The sequence below is a fragment of the Macaca thibetana genome, chromosome X, assembly GCF_024542745.1.
Source record: "Macaca thibetana thibetana isolate TM-01 chromosome X, ASM2454274v1, whole genome shotgun sequence".
NCBI lineage: Eukaryota > Metazoa > Chordata > Mammalia > Primates > Cercopithecidae > Macaca > Macaca thibetana.
In genome coordinates, this window is record NC_065598.1 from 24215711 (window position 1) to 24239093 (window position 23383).

The 23383-nt window shown below is 39.8% G+C and overlaps 1 protein-coding gene across 1 annotated transcript in view; it reads left to right on the forward strand.

Moving 5' to 3' along the window:
• Positions 1-23383, forward strand: part of PDK3 (pyruvate dehydrogenase kinase 3) — an 80406-nt gene that overhangs the window by 43554 nt on the left and 13469 nt on the right. Inside the window, exons 6-11 of the mRNA XM_050777370.1 lie at positions 6308-6385; positions 11335-11411; positions 12713-12814; positions 13214-13324; positions 16758-16871; positions 19112-19251. Of these exons, the coding sequence (XP_050633327.1) occupies positions 6308-6385; positions 11335-11411; positions 12713-12814; positions 13214-13324; positions 16758-16871; positions 19112-19251 (622 nt within the window). The remainder of the gene's footprint in view (positions 1-6307; positions 6386-11334; positions 11412-12712; positions 12815-13213; positions 13325-16757; positions 16872-19111; positions 19252-23383) is intronic.

The window sequence follows — 23383 nt, forward strand, 5'->3', positions numbered from 1 at the left end:
TGGAGGGGAAGTAAGCACGTCTTCACTTGGTGGCAGGAGAGAGCAAGCGAAGGGGAAAGTGCTACACACTTTTAAACAACCAGATCTCGTGGGAACTCACTATCATGAGAACAGCAAGAGGGAACTCTGCCCCCCATGATCCAATCACCTCCCACCAGGCCCCACCACCAACACTCAGGATCGCTATTCAACATGAGATTTGGGCGAGGGTGCAGAGCCAAACCATATCAATGAAGTTTTAAAAACACTTGTTTTCATCATCTTATTGTCTCTCCACAAATAAAGTCTTTCACTAATTTTTAGGGAGCTTTCAACCAAGAGCAAATGCAACCAGATAAGTAACAGGGAGTTTTATGAAACTGTTATCACTTCTATAGAACAGAGAGATTAAGTGGTGCTAAAGTGAGTCAGAGGTATCATAAGAGAATGTGAGGAGGAATCGACTGTGACTTGACTTTTAACATGGAAAGAATCTATCGTTTTATGGCACTTACTCTCTGTGTTTCTCTTCTCTCATATTTAGTACATATTACCCGGCCTTGTCATTATTTGTACTTTTTTTTTTTGAGATGGAATCTCGCTGTGTTGCCCAGGCTGGAGTGCAATGGCGCGATCTTGGCTCACTGCAACCTCTGCCTGCTGAGTTCAAGCAATTCTCCTGCCTTAGCCTCCCAAGTAGCTGGAATTACAGGCACCTGCCATCATGCCCAGCTAATTTTTGTATTTTTGTAGAGATGAGGTTTCACCATGGTCTTGAACTCCTGACCTCAGGTGATCCTCCCACCTCAGCCTCCCAAAGTGCTGGGATTACAGGCATGAGCCACTGTGCCTGGCCTATTTGTCTCTCTCTAACTAGGGTGTCAATTTCTAAAGGTCTGGAATTATTCTTATATGCTTTTGCATCACTCCTCTTAGGGTCAGAAGTTTTGTACCAAAAAGTAGCTGAAGATTATATGAAGAATAGTTTAATACGTATTTGAAAGAAAACACTGGAAGTTTATGCCAACGTCTACCTCATAGCCTCCTGTTTGCTTTGTCCCTTTTAGTCACAATTTTGACCCTGAGCCACAGTCCCCTCCTTTTTCTTCCTTCTTCCTGTACCCACAGCTTTATCTTCAGTCTTTCTCCTGCCCTTATTAACTGTATTATACCCATTATTATACTGTGAACAGAGTTTACTGCTTCTTCTTATTTAATCATTTCTGCCGCTCACTGGCATAATTAAAGCTTGGAGTTCCTAGTGAAGCCTATACAATAACAGTCACTTCTTGTGCCCTTCTGTGACTCAAAATCTCCCTTCCCCCAACACACACACACACACACGCATGGACATGTACACACATACAAATCCCACCCCCACACTCATGGGGTAAGCAGGAAGGGCTGGCATGCTCCCCATTCCCCACACCTCTCTCAAACCATGTTTTTTCATCTCTCAACAGCATCTTCCCTTAAGGAAAAAAAAACAGTGGAGTTGGTTTCAGATTCTGAAAGTGTATAACCCTCTAAAGCAGCAGTCACACAATCAACTTTCTGACATCCTTCATTCCCTTCATAAATGATGGATACCATACCTACAGCACACTAAATACTCTTGGCTTATATGCATTTTCTGGAATGCTTTTGTACTTCTGCTTCCACCTGGTGAGGTGCATGCTTACTAAGGGTAACTTATTTGTACCCAAGCCATTGGTGTAAGTTATACTCACTGTTGTGACTATATAATTTATTTAAATGTTATGTAAACTGAAGAAATATACATACATAAAAGAGACTTATTTCTGTTAAAACCAAGTTGAATGCTTTGGAAGGACTCTTAAAAATGTTATGAAATTACCGTAAGAAAACGATTAGATTACATGACAACACAGAGTAAAAGGGTCTGACCCTAGAATTTGCATTTTACTCTAAGTGTAAATTACAAGCCATTAGTTGAATTTTGGTTTTGATGGTGATTTCTTAAAGCTTTTTCATTTTTATGTTAAATTATTTTACTTAAACAGAAATATCCTGTTTGAGTATATAAGTGCTGTCACCCCAGTACCTCATAAGCATTCATGTCCTAGGAGAGATGAGTGGCAGAATTAGTGTGACTCAGACTTGACTTTCCAGGGAAGTGGTCTAGCTTCTCTTCCAAATTACCTGCTAAGTTTTAAGAATGTGGACTCTCAGGCTTCAACATAGAGCTACTGCCTCAGAATTTCCAGGGGTTCCTTTCATAATCTGTACTCTTTCTTTCAAATCTGGTAACGAATCCCACACACAGCTAGATTGGGGAATGACTCTAGGCCTCTAATTCCCAGTCTCACCAAAAGGAACACCTCCTGTCAATGTAATTTACTGCATGTTGAGAACTTAATCATGGGCCAGAGGATCGTTCCATTTAACAAATGCTCACTAAGTGTGTATTGTGTCCCAGGCATTGCAACATGCATTGTGTCCAAGGAATTTACAAAGATGCGTAGTATATAGATAATATCATTAATGCCCTTTTGGCTAGCTGGTGTATGTGAGTCTACATTGTGATGACTTGAGTTCTTCAAGGATCATCATGCAATTCTTAATTATAGCATTGATACACTATATTTTGTAGTGATGCTTTAAAAATTCTTAATCACACGTGGTTTTAGGAGCTGTACTGGGTCTTTGTGTTTTGAGTTGGCTGCTTCTGTCCGGGCTTGGTCTTTCACATGTTAAATTTGTGTAGCACGTTTTCTTAACAACGCTGTCATAATCATGCTACTGGGCAAGCGAATTCCATGAGAAATTAGGACATTTAGTGGGTGTAGATTATTTTTGTTTGGTAGTGAATGGAAGAGCACTGTTTAAACATCTTTATTACATACCTGGAGGAGTTGTTTTGTGGAGATGTGTTGGCTTTGTGTATGGATAATGAATGATCGTTTTTAGGTTTCAGTGTTTGTGATCTTGGAAATTCCTGTTCAACTTTGTGCTTTCACGTCACTAGGTGGAGATGTAGCATTGTTTGGTGGCATAGGCTAAGCAAGAGGAGTGAGTCTTGATTTCTCTTCTTTTGACAAAAGTACTTTAGAGATATTTGATAAGGTTTATTATAGCCTAGGAAAACACTTGTAAATTTAGTATAATTCAAAATTTTTAACTTTCTTTCTTTTTCAGGGTTGAAATTCAATCCTACTTAAGTGTCTATTTTCATACTGACCAACTCTTTGAAACATTTTTTTTCTCCTCTTACTGCTGTTTCCTTTTTGCTGTCCCTCATTATTTCACCTTGTCTGAGTTATTTTAATATCTCTATATTTGGTTCTTTATAGGGATTTAATTCTAAAAGTTTAGTAAAAGAATCAGAATTCTTACTCTGAGGTCAAATAATAGATAAAATTTTAATTTGGTAAATTTATAGTCTGAACATACCCTAATCTTATCTTTGTATTATTGTAGGTTAATAATGTCAATTTTTAACATTAACATTCTGTAGGGCTTACTTTTCCCCCTTTCCTTCCTTCCTTCTTTTTCTCACCTCTTGAATATTAAACAAGCACAATATCTACTTTTGCACAGTAATGCTGTGGGGAATATAAAGGAAATAAGAGCCTGTCTCCAAAGAGCTGATAATCCTGTTGAGAACATTCCAAATGCGCCCACGAAGCAGCAATTTTCTACTCCTAGGTATATACCCAAGAGAAATGAAGGCATATGTTCACACAAATGTTTGGACATGAAGGTTCATAGCAGCACTATTCATAATAGCCAAAAAGTGGAAACAACCCAGATGTCTACCAGCTGATGAATGGATAAAGAAAATATGGTATACTTGCACAATGGAATATAATATAGCAATAAAAAGAAATGAGGTTCTGATACATGCTATGATGTAGATGATGCTTGAAAACATGCTGGTGGAAGAAGCCAGTCACAGAAGACCGCATATTATTCCGTTTATGTAAAAAGTCCAGAATAGCAAATCTATAGAGACAAAGTAGATCCATGGTTACCTAGGGCTGGGTGGAGGGGAGTAACTGCTAACGGGTTTGGAACTTCTTTTGGTAGTGATGAAAATGTAAACTTGATTATAGTGATTAATGCACAGCTCTGACTATATACTAAAAACCACTGAGTTGTATGTACTTTTTTTTTTTTTGAGATGGAGTCTCACTCTGTTACCCAGGCTGGAATGCAGTGGCGTGATCTCGGCTCACTGCAACCTCTGCCTCCCAGGTCCAAGTAGTTCTCCTGCCTCAACCTCCTGAGTAGCTAGGACTACAGGCACCCGCCACCATGCCTGGCTAATTTTTGTATTTTTAGTAGAGAAGGGGTGTCACCATGTTGGCCAGGCTGGTCTCGAACTCCTGACCTCAAGTGATCCCCCTGCCTCGGCCTCCCAAAGTGCTGGGATTACAGGTGTGAGCCACTGCGCCCGGCCGTGTGTACACTTTACTTTCAGTGAGTGAATTGTATGGTATAAGAATTATCTCCAATAAAGATTTTTTAAAAGTAAACTTTACTTTCAATGAGTGAATTGTATGGTATAATAATCATCTCCAATAAACATTTTTTAAAAGTAAATTACCAAAAGGTTTAAAATTTATCAAACCAAGGTTTTTAAAAAATTTTTAATTTATTTTAATTTATGTTTTTTTTTAATTTTGAGATGGAGTCTCACTCTGTCCCCCAGGCTGGAGTGCGGTGGCACGATCTCGGCTCACTGCAACTTCTACCTCCTGGGTTCAAGCAATTCTCCTGCCTCAGCCTCCCAACTAGCCTCCCAACTAGCTGGGATTACAGACACTCACCACCATGCATGGCTAATTTTTGTATTTTTAGTAGAGACGGGGTTTCACCATGTTGGCCTGGCTGGTCTTGAACTCCCGGCCTCAAGTGATCAGCCCACCTCGGCCTCCCAAAGTCCTGGGTTTACAGGCGTGAGCCACTGCACCTGGCTCAAGGACTGTTTGTTGACCATCTACATAGGCACTATACGAAGTTCTATGCAAGTTATAAAACAAGTGTTAAGACACAAACACTGACCTCAGATTGTTTACAGTTCCAGAGAAAAGGCATACATGCAGTATCCAATGTCTTGTAATGCACCTTTGCTTTCTGAATTTGCTCCCCATCTTTGAATCTCCTGAATTCTGTCTTCCAGCTCTTTCTGTAATGGCTCTGATCTTCTTACCATATGTCTTTTATTTTATCCTTTAAAAAGTGAACTGTTGCTCCTCAGACTTTGATAAATATCAGCCCCAGCCTGTTACCTTTAACTAATTGAAAGGACCTTTTAAAGTGATAGTGGCATCTCCAGTAATTTAAATTGTGTGGCTCATGGAAATCCATTCATTCAGCAAATACTTACTGAGGTTTCACTTACAAATAACTCTGGCAAACCACAAGACTGTTGGCATTATTATTTTTAAGATCATGACAAATATTATTTTGCTACAATTTAGTCAGGTTGCATGGTGCTTGGAAAGTATAGTCTTGAGTTCCTAAATTTTCATGAAAAATATCTTCTGGTAATAGTTATAAGTTAAACAAATACGTGTTTGGTATACAGCTAGTTGAATTGCCAGTATTCTAGTATGTTGCCATTGTTATGGTCATTAAAACTTTAAGAAAAGAAAGCCAGGCACGGTGGCTCATGCCTGTAATCCCAGCACTTTTGGGAGGCCAAAGTGAGTGGATCACCTGAGGTCAGGAGTTCGAGACCAGCCTGGCCAACATAGTGAAACCTCATCTCTACTAAAAATACAAAAATTAGCCGGACGTGGTGCCATCCGCCTGTAATCCCAGCTACTCGGGAGGCTGAGGCAGGAGAATCGCTTGAGCCTGGGAGACGGAGGTTGCAGTGAGCCGATATGGCACCACTGCACTCCAGCCTGGGCAACAGAGTGAGACTCTGTCTCAAAAAACAAACAAACAAAAAAATCCTTTAAGAAAAGAGAGATTAGCTGGGCATGGTGGCATGTGCCTGTAAGGCCAGCTACTTGGGAGGCTGAGATGGGAGGACTGCTTGAGCCCATTAGTTCGAGCCTGCAGTGAGCTATGATCACACCACTGTACTCTAGCCTAGGCGACAGAGTGAGACGCTGTCTTGGAAAAAATAGAAAAGAGAACTTTTGTTTTAGTCATGGTAATTCTATTAAAGCCACAAAAGGATATTTTGTAAAAGGTTGTAGTTGATTAATTCTACATCCATCTGTTTAGACAGTTTCTTTATCTTATATACCTATAGATATATATATGCACATGCATGCACACACACACACACATACATGCTTGTGCCTATATGTTATTAGTGCAGCAGCTAAACTTTTTCCTTTTCTTGTAGATGCATATGAAACAGCCAAGATGCTGTGTGAACAGTATTACCTGGTAGCTCCAGAGCTGGAAGTTGAAGAATTCAATGGTAAAAGAAAACTAATTTTAACCTTACATTCAAAAAAGCTGACTAAGAAGCTCTTTATACCTAAGCCATATTTCAGTGAGATCCAAAATTTTTTCATTTTCTTATATATTTTGTAAACTTTCTGTGCCTTTGGCCAACCAGATATATTATTGTAAGGAGTTTTTATACAGGAATGTGTAATGTGTTAGACCCCAGAATTCTTGGAACAGAAGTAATCAAGGTAGAGTATGTACAAAGGTATAAATAGGCTCTTCTCAAAGTAACAAATGCAAACAGTCAATAAACATATGGAAAAGTGTTTAACTTCACTAATCAAGGAAGTACAAACAAAAACACAGACAAATGCCTTTTTTTTTTTTTTTTTTTTTTTTTTTGAGAAGGAGTCTCACTCTGCTGCCCAGGCTGGAGTACAGTGGTGTGATCTCAGCTCACTGCAGCCTCTGCCTTCCAGGTTCAAGTGATTCTCCTGCCTCAGGCCCCTGAGTAGCTGGGATTACAGGTGCCTGCCACCATGCCTGGCTAATTTTTGTATTTTTAGTAGAGACGAGGTTTCACCATGTTGGCCAGGCTGGTCGTGAGCTCCTGACCTCAGGTGATCCACCCGCCTCGGCCTCCCAAAGTGCTGGGATTACAGTCGTGAGCCACCGCGCCCGGCCAGAAATGCCATTTTTTTCTTTCAAAATGACAGTGATTAAAACATTTTAATGCTTTGAATTTGTGCCCACAAAAATACTTTCTCACCAGCACATATATTTCTTGTATAAGCTTAAAGTGGTATACCCTTTCTAAAAAATGCCAACAATGTTCTTTCTGTTTGGCCCAGTAAATAAGTTAATAATGGTCATATTCTTTGGTCCAGTAAATTAAACTTCAGAACATTTATTATAAGAAAATAGAGGCTGGACACGGTGGTTCATGCCTGTGATCCCAGTACTTTGGGAGGCCAAAGTGGGTGGATCTCTTGAGTCCAGGAGTTTAAGACCAGCCCGAGTGACATGGCGAAACCCCATCTCTACAAAAAATACAAAAATTAGCCAGGCGTGGTAGCACATGCTTGTATTCTCAGCTGCTTGGGAGGCTGAGGCAGGAGAATCACTTGAACCCGGGAGGCGGAGGTTGCAGTGAGCTGAGATAGTGCCATAGCACTCCACCCTCGGCAATAGAGTGAAACCCCATCTCAAAAAACAAACAAAAATACATGAAAATAGAGATGCACAGATTTATGTACAAGATTGATGATCACAGTAGTTTTCTTATAAAGTTAGAAAACAACCCAAGTTTTCCACAATAGAGCATTGTTTAACTGAATTGTGGTACACCTATAATTTAGAATACTATGCAGCCCTTTAAAATGATGCTTTAAACGAATAATGTATGGGAAAATTTGAGATGTTTTTTAAAAATACAGGCTATAAAAGTTTATAATAGTGGAAGTTCATTGGAAAATATTTTGAAGGATTTATACTACCAAAATACAAATAGCAGCTCTCTGGGTAATGGGGTTACAGATGATTTTTATGTTCATCATATGATTGCATATTTATTTACATATTCCTTTTATTTTTTATTTGTAAATTATGGAAGAGACATGCTCATCACAAAAATACAAATACAGAAATGTGAGTGAAAAGGGAAATCTCCCACTACTTTCTCAGTCCCATACAGAGTTTTGGTTTTTGCATAAAGCATGTATAGCTTTAACCCTATTTATAACGTGTTTTTCACTTCACCTTGAACACCTTTGCAAGTATTAATCTCATTTAGAGATTATCCATAGTGTAGCTTACCATAATTTATTTAACTATTTTCCTATGGGTATACATTTAGGATTTCCGGTTTTCCTATATTCCATATAATGAGCTATGAAAGAGTGTGAGAGGTGGGGAGGGTGGAAAAATTTGTGAACATATGAAAGTATTTCTTCAGGTTGGATTCCTAGATGTGGAATGACAGGGTGTGAGCATTTACAATTAAAGATAAACCAGGCCAGGCATGGTGGCTCACACCTGTAATCCCAGCACTTTGGGCGGCTGAGGCAGGAGAATCTCTTGAGCCCAGGAGTTCGAGACCAGCCTGGGCAATATAGCAAAACCCTGTCTCTACACAAAATAGAAAAATTAGCTGGGCATAGTGGCATGTGTCTAATCCCAGCTACTCAGGAGGCTAAAGTGGGAGGATCGCTTGAGCCCAGGAGGTAAGAGGCTGCAGTGAGCCGAGATCACATGACTGCATTCCAGCCTGGGTGACAGAGCAAGACCCTGTCTCAAAAAAAAAAAAAAAAGAAAAAAAAGAAAGATAAACCAAATTCCCCCTCAGAAGTACATTAAAAATGTATTTCTCTTATAATGAGATTAAACTATGAAAGGAGTTCAGGCTGCTGTTGAAGGACATGGCCCCTCCATTTGACTAGAAGGCATGAAGTCAAAGCTGCTTTCAAGGTCTCTTGAGTTCTCTGAGAAGAGTCATATCCCCATTGAATAAATACACTACCAGGACCAAGTGGGCTTGTCTGGAGTGTTCCTGATGAGAACCATCTTAATATTCTCTCTCTCTCTTCATACGGACTAGGCAGGAGCTGACCTCACATCCACAGGTAGTAACAAATTGCTCTTTTGCGTGAGTGGCAGCCTCCCTCATTCTAAAGGCCAAAGCAGCAGGCCTGTTCTTGCTGATTCCCAAGTGCCAGCCATGTCAGCACATTCCGTCCCCACTGAGGCTGTCATGCTGGGCAGCTCACCCACCAGGAGAGGAGCTTTCCGACTCTTTTTGGCATTGTCTCACGAATTACAGAAGCCCCCTTTCAATCATGTTCTGAAGCCCCTTGTCCTATCACTACGATAAATGAATGCTGGTGTTTCTAGGTAGCCTCTAGCTTTATGTTGCTTTGGGTAGTGTAGTGATTATTTTTATGTATAATTTCTTAATGCTAGAGCTCTCTGTGAACATGATTAAGGAATGTGCTTTTGCCTTAACAAGTTCTATGTTGGAGATGCAGGTTGGAGGTTGATCCTGAACACCTTAAGTGGATGCTTTTTTATTTTGGAAGGAGAACTGTCTGGAAATAAAATTCCTTATATCTAATGGTATTTCTTAAATGCTGTTTCAACTAATGGCATTTGGAGCAATGATTGTACAAAATAGAGACTTTATTATTTCTGGAGTCTTGAACATGACAAACCTAGGCCATTTTTTTAATTGACTTTTTAAAATGTGCCCTTAGATGGAAAATTCATATTCTACTTATTTATAAGTCAGCAAACATCTATTAAGCATCTACTACTTAACAGCCAGCCTCGAGACCCAGAACTAGGAAAGAGTCATGGACAAAAACATCTGACATGGTTTTAAAAGGAAGGAAAGAAATCTAAACTATAATGTTCCCAAAGAAAAGTGCAAGTAATTGAGCAAGCCTTTAGATGGCTCCTAGAGAATGTTGTTTAAACTGAAAAAACAAAACAAAACAAAACAAAACCCCACTATATAAAAGGCATTTGCCTTTTCTTGAGATTTGGGGTGAAAATGTTGAATTCATAAGGCTGTTTATGTAACTAATGATGCCATTTGGTACAAGATAAACTGAGTACCCAGCTTGTTCCTCGAGCCCCATTAGAATGACAATAAAGGAGCCAGGCGCAATGGCTCACACCTGCAATCCCAGCACTTTGGGAGGCCGAGGTGGGCGAACACCTGAGGTCAGGAGTTCGAGACCAGCCTGTCCAACATGGGGAAACCCCGTCTCTACTAAAAATACAAAAATTAGCCAGGAGTGGCAGCGCACACCTGTAATCCCAGCCACTCAGGAGGCTGAGACAGGATAATCGCTTGAACCCGGGAGGTGGAGGCTGCAGTGAGCCGAGATGGCGCCACTGCACTCCAGCCTGGGCAACAGAGCAAGACTGTGTCTCAAAAAATAAATAAATAAAAATAAAAATAATTGCTCTTTGAAGAGTTCAGGATTAGAATCAAAAGCTCTCGGTTCAGGTGTCCAGTTTCGGTGCCACTTCTGGGACCATGGGCAAGTCACACAGGCTTCCCAAAGCCTGTTTCCACGCCGCTAAACACCACCACCCTGCTAGGAGCCAGGAAATGTTGTCAGGAGGAGTCAATTGAATAATGTATGTGAAAGCTCTTTGTAGACTGCTAAGAATCAAGCAAATGTGAACTCTAATTTATATTATTGTTAATTACTTTATTAGAGGAAGTAGCTGGTTGAAATGACAGCATTCTACCTGAGAGAGTTCATGTAGTTTCAATCTCTTAAGTGATTTTGGGTCATGAGGAGGAGGAAGGACTATATTTTTGAGCATCTACTCTGTATCCCACACTGTTCTTAGTGCTTGACCCGGGTTTTGGTGTTTCTCAGATTTTCTTCAGACGATCCATGGTGCAAGGGGAAAAAATCGTAGGTCTCTAGGGGTTTATCTGCTAGCTGCTTGAGAAAAAGTTACGTGAACCTTACATTCTATGCTATAAGATGTCTTGTTTGTCATAATTTAACAAAATTGAACACTGCCATTTAGTCCAGTTCACCAGCCCTTTGTTTATTTTCCCTGTTGCTCCACATTCCCCATGGAATTCCCCCTGGGGTCAGTGGCAGAAGGTAGCCCCCAATTTGAAAAACACCCAGTGATATCTGTCTGGCCTTCTGTACTGCTCAGGATACTATGGCCTAGGTGATAATATTCCAATTCTGCTCAACAAAGTTTCAAAGAGATTGAGTGATTTATGCAAGGTCACATAGCTGGTAAGTGAAGGAACGGGGTTTCACCCCAGGTTTGTTTGATTCCAAAGCATATGCTTTTGCTCAGCCCTGCCTTTAGAGGTGGAAACCCAAGTTAGCCTTTTATAGAGCTGTGTTTCACACACTTGGAAAATAGAGTGCAAACATCCTTCTTGAGTTTCTCCTAGTTTGGGTCCTTATTGATTGATGGTTTTGTCTCTGTTTTCAGCCAAAGCGCCAGACAAACCTATTCAGGTGGTTTATGTGCCCTCACATCTGTTTCATATGCTATTTGAGTTGTTCAAGGTAAGTGGAATTTTAAAAACATGGAAAGAAGTCTTCATTTTAAATTACTCTGATTCAGAGCATAATGGATTCATTAGATTAGCATAAGAAAAAGGTTTTGCATAACCATTTTAAAAATTCTATTTCTGATATCCTGTGGGTTTTATAATTTGTACACTGTGAGATGAAAAATTGCTGTGTACAGTATAGTTTTCGTGAATATTAGTACATATCGATTTTGAAGCTTAATTGCACTTTAGTGATTTTATGTAAAATCCATACTGTTTTTTTCTTTAGTTATGAGATTAGAGATGCTTTTTAGTTTCCAAACCTGGCAAAGGCTTTATTGGTGGTAGCCAGATCAAAATAAAAACATGTTTATACATATTTATGCTTCTGAAAATTAACCACACTGGTACATTAGTGGTTGTTCCAATCCTGAGAGATCCTGCAACCCTTTTATAAAATATTTGAATCAATTCAGAAGATCCAAGAGAGGCAGAGAAAGATGTAGATGAGCTGGACCAAAAGAACCAGCCCCCACCACCCCACCAAATTCTTTAGACTCTGCAACTTAAGCTGTTGCTTTTGTTAATCAGTAGCTAATGACATTTACAGTAGCAGTATTACAGGCACAAGGCATTTGAGCTAAAATTTCATTTCTTCCAATGCGTGAAACACTAAATTGAACACCTGAAAAATCAGTTATGCTGATTTGCTTCCAAAAATTAGAGTGTTACTGATGTAATGCTTTAAGGTTGAAATGGGCATTCAATTGTGAACTTTCTCTTCAGCAGCTGTGGCTTTTTCAGAATTTCTTTTTAACCAATATTTCTTCTACTTTTTTCAGCCAAATGATTAATTTTTGTGGGAAGCATGCATCCTTTCAGTTTTTCTGCCTCCTTTAGAGAAAAGGTGCTCTATAAATGCAGACTGATAAATAGGATTTAAAGTACACAAATGAGCCTCTGCATAGCCTCATTACATGCGATAAAAACATTCCTCTGGATTGAGTTGAATAATTTAAATACCGTAAAGCAAAAAAAAAAAAAAAAAAGAAGAAGAAGAAGAAGAAGGAGAGAAAAATAAATATTTAGCATGTTAGATGAGGCTAAAACTAGGTGAAAAACAAAGTGTCAGGAAATTTTTCCTTGATTTGAGCACATTTAGCTAAGCTCTTTAGAGGGAAAAGTGCCATAAAAATCCAACTAATATTTGCCCCAAAAAAGGGTTGTTGGGTATAAGTCACGCACTTCTTTCTCTTTAAAAATTGTGGTTTGTGATTCGGCAGTATGATTAACAAAAAGATCTTATTATTTTAGAACTCAATGAGAGCGACAGTCGAACTCTATGAAGACAGAAAAGAGGGCTACCCCGCTGTTAAAACCCTCGTTACTTTGGGTAAAGAAGACTTATCCATTAAGGTAACTGTTTTATGCGCATGTATACTTTAATTATCAGTTGTGATTTAATAGTATCTAGACATTGAAAAATCAGAGGGAAGAAAATTGACATTTATTGAGTGTCCTATTTGTAAGTTCTATGCTAGATCCTTGGCTTAAGTTACCTTATTTAAACTTCATTAGAACCTTGTTATTCATGGAGTTGAACAAGACCTCAACACCAAGCCTGTTGGATCCTACTGTACCATTCGGCCACCTTTGCTTTACACTGTTCACAAAGGAACCATATGTCACTGGGGATTCAAAGTCCTTGTACATTTTAGAGTAATCTGCTATGTACTTTATTTAATGAACCCATTGCCTCCTACTAAGTATAGATCAACTTCTTTGTTTTGATTGTTAACATTTTGTACGTTGCAGATCAGTGACCTAGGCGGTGGTGTCCCACTTCGAAAAATAGATCGTCTTTTTAACTACATGTATTCGACTGCTCCTAGACCCAGCCTGGAGCCTACCAGAGCTGCCCCTTTGGTAAGCATCTCAAACTGCTGCTGAAGGAAAGATCATAAACACGGGAAGGGGCTCAGAGGGAGCTGCCTCTCTCCCCAGGTTGTCACATTAGTGTAGTTGATTTAGAATGTTGCGGTTTGGAGGAGGGGGAATTTTTTGCCTTGGCTACTTTCTTTGTACTTCTATTTCCTCTCTGATTTATCTCTAAGAAACACTCCGAGCTGAGTGCCTCACTCCCAAATACAGAGAAAAAGTACCTCATCGTGGTAAGACTGCTACTGGAGCACCATTTTCCACTTTGTGCTACCCTTGGCAGGGGTAGAAGTTACCAGTGGGTGAGCAAAGGGACAGTACTGAATGCATAGCTGCCGCTTGGTCCTGCACACTCTGGCGTGCATACCACAGAGGCACGAATCACCTAGTGCCTTGGAATCTCCACTGTCAAATTTGTTTATATAATTAAAATGTTAAATTATGGAAACATTAAATTTTTATATTAAATAACATTAGCATGAAACATATAGGTGGTGTATGCGTTTTCAGAGCCCTTTCTGTCTCACTCTGGAAATAACCTTCAGCCCTATTAAGGCAGTGAGAAAAGCCTCTGGTTACCATGGTAGCATTTAGATCCTGGTAGGGCCACACTTGCTTCCCCTGCTGAGTGTTTCTAATTGACAAACAACAATTGAACCCTTTGTCATTAAACACAGCAACATATCTATCAGTCTGCAAAATGGTTCAGGGTATAAATTAAGTTTCATTTTAAAGTCCTACCTGACTGATAAGCACATAAGATTATATTTTATTTGTATTAATAAAATCAAACACTTTGCATCCTTTATTTGAGACAGAGTTTGTTAACTCAGCATGTTGGAAACAGGAAATCATTTATATAGGATTCGAGAAAATTCATGAAAGATCACGTTTGAGAGGCATTGCCTTGACTAGGCTCTGGCATGCACTTAAATACACATCAAAAGGAAAAAAGGCAGCACAAACAAATGTAGCACCTTCCCCAGTTGTTTAAAAGAAATATAGATTGTCTCTTCCAGGTCTTAAAATAGCATCTTGAGGAACTGGGGACTTGTAAGAGACCTTTAAAAATTACGCACGCACACTCCCATTGTAGAGATGAGGAAATGAGGAAATGACCTTGCCCAAAGTCATTGAACTAATTAACTGCAGAGCTGGTGCTGGCCATGTCTGTGTTCTTTCCAGTGTACTATGTGGCCTTTCCTTTTGAAGAAATGCTTCCACTAGTGGCTCTCCCAGTTAAGAAACTGGCCTGTAATCCTAGCACTTTGGGAGGCCAAGGCGGGTGGATCACTTGAGGTCAGGAGTTCGAGACCAGCCTGGCCAACATGGTGAAACCCGGTCTTTACTAAAAATACATGAAAATAGTCAGGAGCAGTGGCGCACACTTGTAATCCCAGCTACTCAGGAGGCTGAGGCACATGAATTGCTTGAACCTGGGAGGTGGAGGTTGCAGTGGGCCAAGATTATGCCACTACACTCCAGCCTGGGCGACAGAGCGAGACTCTGCCTCAAAAAAAAAAAAAAAGAAAAAGAAAAAGAAACTCTCCTCAGCTTTAAAGTGGGCACATGGATATGTACTACTAGAAAACATAATTTCCTCATTGAGCAACTTGCACTTTTACACCTCTGTGCCTTTACACGTGCATTTCTGTTGTGAGAATATCCACCCAGCGAACTCCTGCTGATGCTTTGACCGTCTGGGAAACCTTTCCTGAACCTCAGCCAATCCGAGGTCCAGACCCCTCCTCTGCACTCTGGGAGTCTGGGCTTACACTCACATCTGCATTGGCCTCGGAGCTCTCGCCTGTTCTGTGTTGGACCTGAGGGCAGGCTCTGGGCCTTGCTTGAGCATAGAAGGCAGATTTCCTCACATCTCTTCCTAGAGTGAGCTAGTTTCTTTGCTCTGGTTACCTGAGTCACTACTATAGATATCTCATCTTCACTACTGGCCATATTCAGCAAGTCCTAAAGCCCTCAAATAATGGAGTATGTTCTTTTACCCTCTGCCCTTTCAGTTAGACGCTACCCTGAGAGGAGGTATCAAGGAGAGATGTTAGAAAAGGGCAGAAATCCATGTAACTTCATAAAATTGCTGCTCCCAGTAGCTAGAGTACCAGCTTTGATTTATTTAGTTTTACTGTGGTAAGCACTGTGCCAAGATTTGATACTTGTTATATTATTTAATCCTTATAGCAGCTCTGAGGTCAGTTTTTTTTAAAATCATATATTCAGATGAAAAATCGGTCTCAAAGAGGTTGAGCAAACTGCTCAGAGTCACACAGAAAGTGGATTTCAACTTGGGTCTATCTGAGTCTAAGGCCCATGTGACTCTATGCACATGGTCCCCTGCCCTCCTTCCTTAACCTTGTTCATAGATTTAACCAGAAGTGAGGAAGCTTGGTGTTAAAATATCTCCTTCCACACCCTGCCCCACTGCCACTGCAAACGGTATTACATTTAGTTTCGATTCGTATTGTTCTTGTCCATACCTGAGACCTTTTTTTTTCTCCCTGAACACCTGTTATTGACAGTCAGAGTTCCATGACATAGAGATATAGGAAGGTACTGAAAATTTTTTTTAATCTCTAAAAATATCTGAACTATAATATACCAAAATATTCTCACATTCCCGGAACCTTAGAAGTTGCCTCTCAGAAAATTGTTTTCCTTTCCGTGTTCTCATCTTGTTACTGGTAGATTTGCACTCAGCACTGCGCTATTGATTTTCACTTCTAAGAGCAGGGAAATCTGATCATGGGACGTTGAAATGATGTGGTTTAGTTCTGTCATCAGGTCACATTCCTCTTGATTTGGAATGTGCTTTTTTTTTTTTTTTTTCTTTTGTGGAGATGGAGTCTCGCTCGGTCACCCAGGCTGGAGTGCAGTGGCACCATCTCAGCTCACTGCAACCTCCACCTCCCAGGTTCAAGCGATTCTCCTGCCTCAGCCTCCTGAGTAGCTGGGACTACAGTCTCCCACCACCTGGCCCAGCTAATTTTTGTAGTAGAGACGGGGTTTCGCCATGTTGGCCAGGCTGGTCACGAATTCCTGACCTCAAGTGATCTACCTGCCTCAGCCTCCCAAAGTGCTGGGATTACAGGTGTGAGCCACCGTGCCCAGCCTTGGAATGTGCTTTTTAAAAATGATAAAACTTTGCTTTTAAATGCTAAAAAAGTATTAGTCAAAAAATAGAATATTTTTATTATTATCCAAACATGTAAGACATGTTTTTGCAGGGTGAAAATAAAGAGGTTGTTTGCCATAGAAGAGGATATACATCATTGTAAAGGTTGAGTCAGTAATTTCTTTGATTTACATCTGAATCAAGAATTTATTTTAACCTTCTCTGAATGGTCATCATATAAAATGTGTTAGCATTTGTGCCTGTCTCACTGTATTAATTTTCTTTTCTCAATAGGCTGGATTTGGTTATGGTTTGCCAATTTCCCGTCTGTATGCTAGATATTTTCAAGGAGATCTGAAACTGTATTCCATGGAAGGAGTGGGTACTGATGCTGTCATTTATTTGAAGGTACTGCATTTTATTTGTTAGTATGAGGCATCTTTGCTTTTTAAAGCTTTAAGTTCTAATCGCTGATTGAGAATAGCGATCGTCTCTTAGATTCATCTCAGATTTACTTCACTTACCCATGAAAACCATGTTATGCCTCACCCTTGATTCTATGCTCAGGTATAGCAAAATATGAAATGTGGAGGTATAGAAATTAAAATACTGATTTTGGCCAGGCACGGTGGCACAGGCCTGTAATCCCAGCACTTTGGGAGGCTGAGGTGGGCGGATCACCTGAGGTCAGTAGTTCGAGACCAGCCTGGCCAACATGGTGAAACCCCATGTCTACTAAAAATACAAAAAATTAGCTGGTGTGGTGGTGCACGCCTCTAGTCCCAGCTTCTCAGGAGGCTGAGGCAGGAGAGTCACTTGAACCCGCGAGGCAGAGGTTGCAGTGAGCTAAGATGGTGCCGCTGTACTCTAGCCTGGGCGATAGAATGAGACTCCGTCTCAAAAGAGAAAAAAAAAATTAAAATGCTGATTTTTAAAACCGTAATTTTAAATTGTGACTTAAAAAACTGCATGCCTGTTGAAAGATCTGATCTAAAAGGAGGTCGATTTTCATAAACTGAAGTATTTTGGTCTTTGGTTTTAAAAACTCACTGGCTTTCCCAAAGTTACAAGAATTCAGTAATCATAATATAGTTAGATAAAAGGTTCATTTCATAACAAACTTCTCTGTAACACTCTTTCTTATTCATTGGTGGTAATTGGACTTTTATTTCTAAACTCTAGAATATTTGTAACTTTTTTTGAATAGGTAATATAGACACATAATAAAAATTTAAAAGCCGCAAAAGGAAAAATTAATCTCTCCTCCCACTGGCCCTAAACCACCAGTTCTCTTCAGCGGAGATCACCACAGGTCTTAGCGTCTTACGGTTCCTCCTAGAGTTGATTCTACATTTATAAATATGGGAAAAATAGAATTTTTCCCACATAAATGAAATTTCAGCACCTTCTTATTTTTTTTACTTTCCAATCTGTCTTGGAGATCTTTCCAGAACAGTTTATGTAGAACTGGCTCATTCTTTTAAACAGTGGCATAACATGCTACTGCAGATCAAGCATCCCTAACCCAAGAATCTGCCATCTAAAATGCTTGAAAATCTGGAACTTTTTGAGCGCCAATGTGATGCTTGCTCAAAGGTCAAGCTTAAAGGAAATGCTTATTGGAGCACTCCAGATTTCAGATTTTCAGATTAGGGATGCTTAACAGGTAAACACAATGCAAATATTCCAAAATCGGAAAAAATCAGAACTACTTCTGGTCCCAAGCATTTCTTTCTTTCTTTCCTTCCTTCTTTCCTTCCTTCTTTCCTTCCTTCTTTTCTTTTCTTTTCTTTTCTTCTCTTTTCTCTCTTCTCTCTTTTCTTTTCTCTCTCTCTTCTCTTCTCTTCTCTTCTCTTCTCTTCTCTTCTCTTCTCTTCGACGGACCCTCGCTCTGTCACCCAGGCTGGAGTGCAGTACCGCCATCTCGGCTCACTGCAACCTCCGCCTCCTGGGTTCAAGCTATGCTCCTGCCTCAGCCTCCTGAGTAGCTGGGATTGCAGGTGCGTGCCACCACACCCGGCTAATTTTTTTGTATTTTTAGTAGAGACAGGGTTTCACCATGTTGGCCAGGCTGGTTTCTAACTCCTGACCTCAGGTGATCCACCTGCCTCAGCCTCCCAAAGTGCTGGGATTACAGGTGTGAGCCACTGTGTCCGGCCTGTTCCCAGGCATTTCAAAGGGATACTCAACCTGTGTATGTGACACCAGAATTTAACCAGTTATTGGGAGTATTTATCTTAGATGTCCATGCCTCTAAGTAATGTGATATTTAATATCACTTGATGGTGTGTGTTTATAAACCTGGGATGCATGAGACTATTTCTTCCTGGGCCCTTTGTGAGACCAATCACCACGTATAGTAAAAACAGTTGAGCATCTCAAAGCAGTATGAGCTGAATTAAAATATGTTTTGTTCTGGTCATGTGTATTTCAGTTCTGATTTTGAATGAGCAAATGTTTTCATTCCCTTAAAAAAGCTTTGATATTTTCCTGGCCAGTCTAAGTAAACTACTAAGGTGTATTTTTAATATCATTTTGAAAATATGTATTAAGGTTTCTGATGTTTTACATAATAAAATTTGGGTTACTATTTCACTTGAGAAAATGACACTGTGGACCTTTGATGTATATTTTTGTTTCTCCAATAGGCTCTTTCAAGTGAGTCATTTGAGAGACTTCCAGTTTTTAATAAGTCCGCATGGCGCCATTACAAGACCACGCCTGAAGCCGACGATTGGAGCAATCCCAGCAGTGAACCCAGGGATGCTTCAAAATACAAAGCGAAACAGTAATATGCCACTTTGATTTCCATTACAAAGTATCTGATTTGTCTGAGTAAAGGTGTCCCACTCACTGTTCTAGGAATTCTTACACTGTGGAGGTATTCACAACAGTGAGCAGGGATTTGACCTGCCATGAATTTTATTTAAAAAGCAATTAAATTTGCAGTTTGTCATCATAAACGTTAGAGGTTGAAAATGAAAAATAAGTTAAAATGATCAGTCAACATAAAAGGTGATCAGTTCATGCAATGGAATAATATTTGGCCTTAAAAAGGAAGGACATTCTGATATGTGCTACAACATGGGTGAATCTTGAAGTCATTATGCTAAGTGAAATAAGCCAGACATAAAAGGACAAATACTATGATTCCACTTATGTGGGGTACCTAGAGTAGTCAAATGCAGAGACACAAAGTTGAAGGGAGGTTGCCAGGTGCTAGCGAGGAAGAGGGAATGGGGAGTCATTGTTTCATGGGTACAGAGTTTCAGGTGGAAAGATGAAAAACTTCTGGAGATGGATGGTGGTGATGCTTGCACAACAGCGTGAATGTACTCAATGCCACTGAACTGTACGTGTAGCAATGGTTAAGATGGTAAGTTCTGGGCTGGGTGTGGTGGCTCACGCCTGTAATCCCAACACTTTGGGAGGCTGAGGCTGGATGATCTCTTGAAGCCAGGAGTTCGAGACCAGTCTAGGCAACATAGTGAGACCCCGTCTCAGCAAAAAATTTAAAAAGGTAAAATTAGCCAGGTGTGGTGGTGTGTATCTGTAGTCCTAGCTACTCAGGAGGCTGAGGCGGGAGGATCACTTGAGCCCAGGACTTCCAGGCTGTAGTGAGCTATGATTTGCACCACTGCACACCTGCCTGGGGGACAGAACAAGACCATGTCTCAAACAAGAAAAAGATGGTAAGTTCTATGTTATGTGTAGCTTATCACAATAAAAAATTTAAACATTATAAAGGAAAAGTTATCAATCACAGAAGAAGTTTCACTGTTTTATGGTAATAAGGAAAATAATCTGTAGTTTTCTTCTGACTACCTACCCTTAAGCTTCAACTCTACTAGCAACAGTAGGGTTCTGCTTCATTTAACTTAAAATAATCCTGTATTAACAAAAAAGCAGTATATGTGCATTATAAAAAAATAAGAAAACGTTGTCTGGGCGCAGTGGCTCATGCCAGTAATCCCAGCACTTTGAGAGGCTGAGGTGGATGGATCACTTGAAGTCAGGAGTTCAAGACCAGCCTGGCCAATATGGGGAAACTTGGTCTCTACTAAAAATACAAAAATTAGCTGGGTGTGGTGGCACGTGCCTGTAATTCCAACGACTTGGGAGGCTGAAGCAGGAGAATTGCTTGAACCCAGGAGACGGAGGTTGCAGTGAGCCAAGATAGTACCACTGCACTCCAGCCTGGGTAATAGAGCTAGACTCCATCTCAAAAAAAAAGAAAGAAAAGAAAAAATAGAAGACATAAGTAAGCCAAAAAAGAAAGGAGAGACCTCTGTGTTCCCAAAACCCAGACATTGCCACTGCTATAGCTTCTGTATGTTCTTCCAGACATTTTGCCATTTGTGTATATATGTATTTTTTTGCAAATGAGATTACACTATTCATACTGTTTTACAACCTGCTTTTGTTTCATTTAACCATCCCAACTTTCCATGTCAATAATCATTCACCTGATTTGTCTAAACCGAGATCTCTATTCCAGGACCACATAACACATCTGGGTAGTCTCAAGTTGTTGTTATTGTCTTTTAATTTAAAAAAGTTTTGTGGGTACATAGTAGGTGTATATATTTCTGGGGTACATGAGATGTTGTGATACAGGCATGCAACGTGAAATAAGCACGTCACGGAGAATGGGGCGTCCATCCCCTCAAGCATTTATCCTTTGAGTTACAAACAATCCAATTACATTCTCTAAGTTATTTCAAAATATACAATTAAGTTATTGTTGACTGTAGTCACCCTATTGTGCTATCAAATAGTAGGTCTTTTTCATTCTTTCTATTTTTTTGTACCCATTGACCATCCCCACTTCTCCTCAACCCTCCCACTACCCTTCCCAGCCTCTGGTAACCATTCTTCTACTCACTGTGTCCATGACTTCAATTACTTTGGATTTTAGATTCCACAAATAAATGAGAACATGTGAAGTTTATGTTTTTGCGCCTGGCTCATTTTACTTAGCATAATGACTTCTAGTTCTATCCATGTTGTTGCGAATGACTGGATTTCATTCTTTTTTATGGCTGAATAGTACTCCATTGTATGTGTGTCTGTGTATATATGTGTATATACACACACACACACACACACACACATATATATACACACACATACACATCACATTTTCTTTATCCATTCATCTGTTGATGGATACTTAGGTTGCATTTCGTTATTGAGAGACCATGCCAGTTGTCCTGAAAAAGTATCCTACCTTGATTTGTTTAATTTCTTCTTTGAAATGTCATTTAGCTTATTCCCCATTCCCTGTATTTTCTATAAATTGGGAGTTCATTACAAGCTAATGGCGGCTGGGTGCGGTGGCTCATGCCTGTAATCCCAGCACTTTGGGGGACCGAGGTGGGCAGATCACTTGAGGTCAGGAGTTCGAGACCAGCCTGGACAACATGGCAAAACCCTGTCTCTACTAAAAATACAAAAATTAGCCAGGCGTGGTGGTGCACGCCTGTAATCCCAGCTACTCAGGTGGCTGAGGAATGAGAATCACTTGAAGCCAGGAGGCAAAGGTTGCAGTGAGCTGAGAATGTGCCACTGCACCCCAGCCTGGGCGACAGAGTGAGACTCTGTCAAAAAAAAAAAAAAAAAAAAAGAAAGAAAGAAAAAGAAAGAAAGAGAAAGAAAAAGAAAGAAAGAAAAAGAAAGAAAGAAAGAAAGAAAGAAAGAAAGAAAGAAAGAGAGGGAAGGAAAGAAAGAAAGAGCTAATGGAACATTTTTTGCTAGAATATCCATAAGCACTGTTGCAGAATTACACTATGAGACCCATGACATCTCATGACCCACCATTAGTGATGTTATGATTGAGCATAGTTTAGGTGATGGCTGTCTGATCCCTCTGAGTTATAGTTATTTTTCCCCTTTTCACTAGAAAATAATCTGTGTGGTGTTATTTTGGCACTATGCAAATGTATACTTACCCATCAGCTGTTCACCTAATGGCTTTTACCCCAATTGATCATTTCAGCCTGTGTTAAAATTAATACAGTAATTTTATTTGGGTTTATAAAAGGATGTTTAAAAAAATGATTCGTTTGTCAATTATTCTCCTATAAAGTAAAGCTCTTCCTCATCAAATAAGGCCATTTAGGTATTTTGAAGTACAGTTCCTCTGATAAGTGTTTAACTCCTTCCTTTTACATTTAAAGGGACAATTAAATTCCCTTCAAGTTACCAATTTTCCAGGTAAGAAATATGTTAAAAGCCACCTTAAATGGTAACAAATGAGTTTATGGCTTTGTCTTTTTTAGTAGTATTATAGATTTTGTTACTTTGATACGTTTTAATTGGCACTTATTTTATTGAAGCATAACATGTAGTAATAGTAAAGTGCACACATCTTAAGTTTACAGCTTTTTTTTTTACATCTATTTTTCCTCTACCCTCAAAGACTCCTTTCTAGTCTAACACTTCTCCCTCCCTCCTCCACCATATAATTACTTTTCTAACTCTGTCACCGTAGGTTCTCTTCTCGAACTTAAAAGGAACACATAGGCTATACCCTTTTGTGTCTGGCTTTATGTGAGATTCATCCATGTTATTGTATGTAACAGTCATTTTCCTTTTTGATGCTTGAATTGACATACCTTTGGCCAATGAGAGCTATTTCCAGCTGGAACCTTTGTGTTCTATTGCCTTGAAAGCGTTTCTTGCCCAAGATGATATCCTAGGTTCATCTTATACCTTCTGTGCCCGTGTCCTGGAATCAACTATTCTCCCCCAAGGAGTCTTGTTTCTTTTTTTTTTTTTTTTTTTTTTGAGACAGAGTCACACTCTGTCACCCAGGTTGGAGTGCAGTGGCTCAATCTCAGCTCACTGCAGCCTCCGCCTCCTGGGTTCAAGCGATTCTTGTGTCTCAGCCTCCCAAGTAGCTGGGACTACAGGCATGA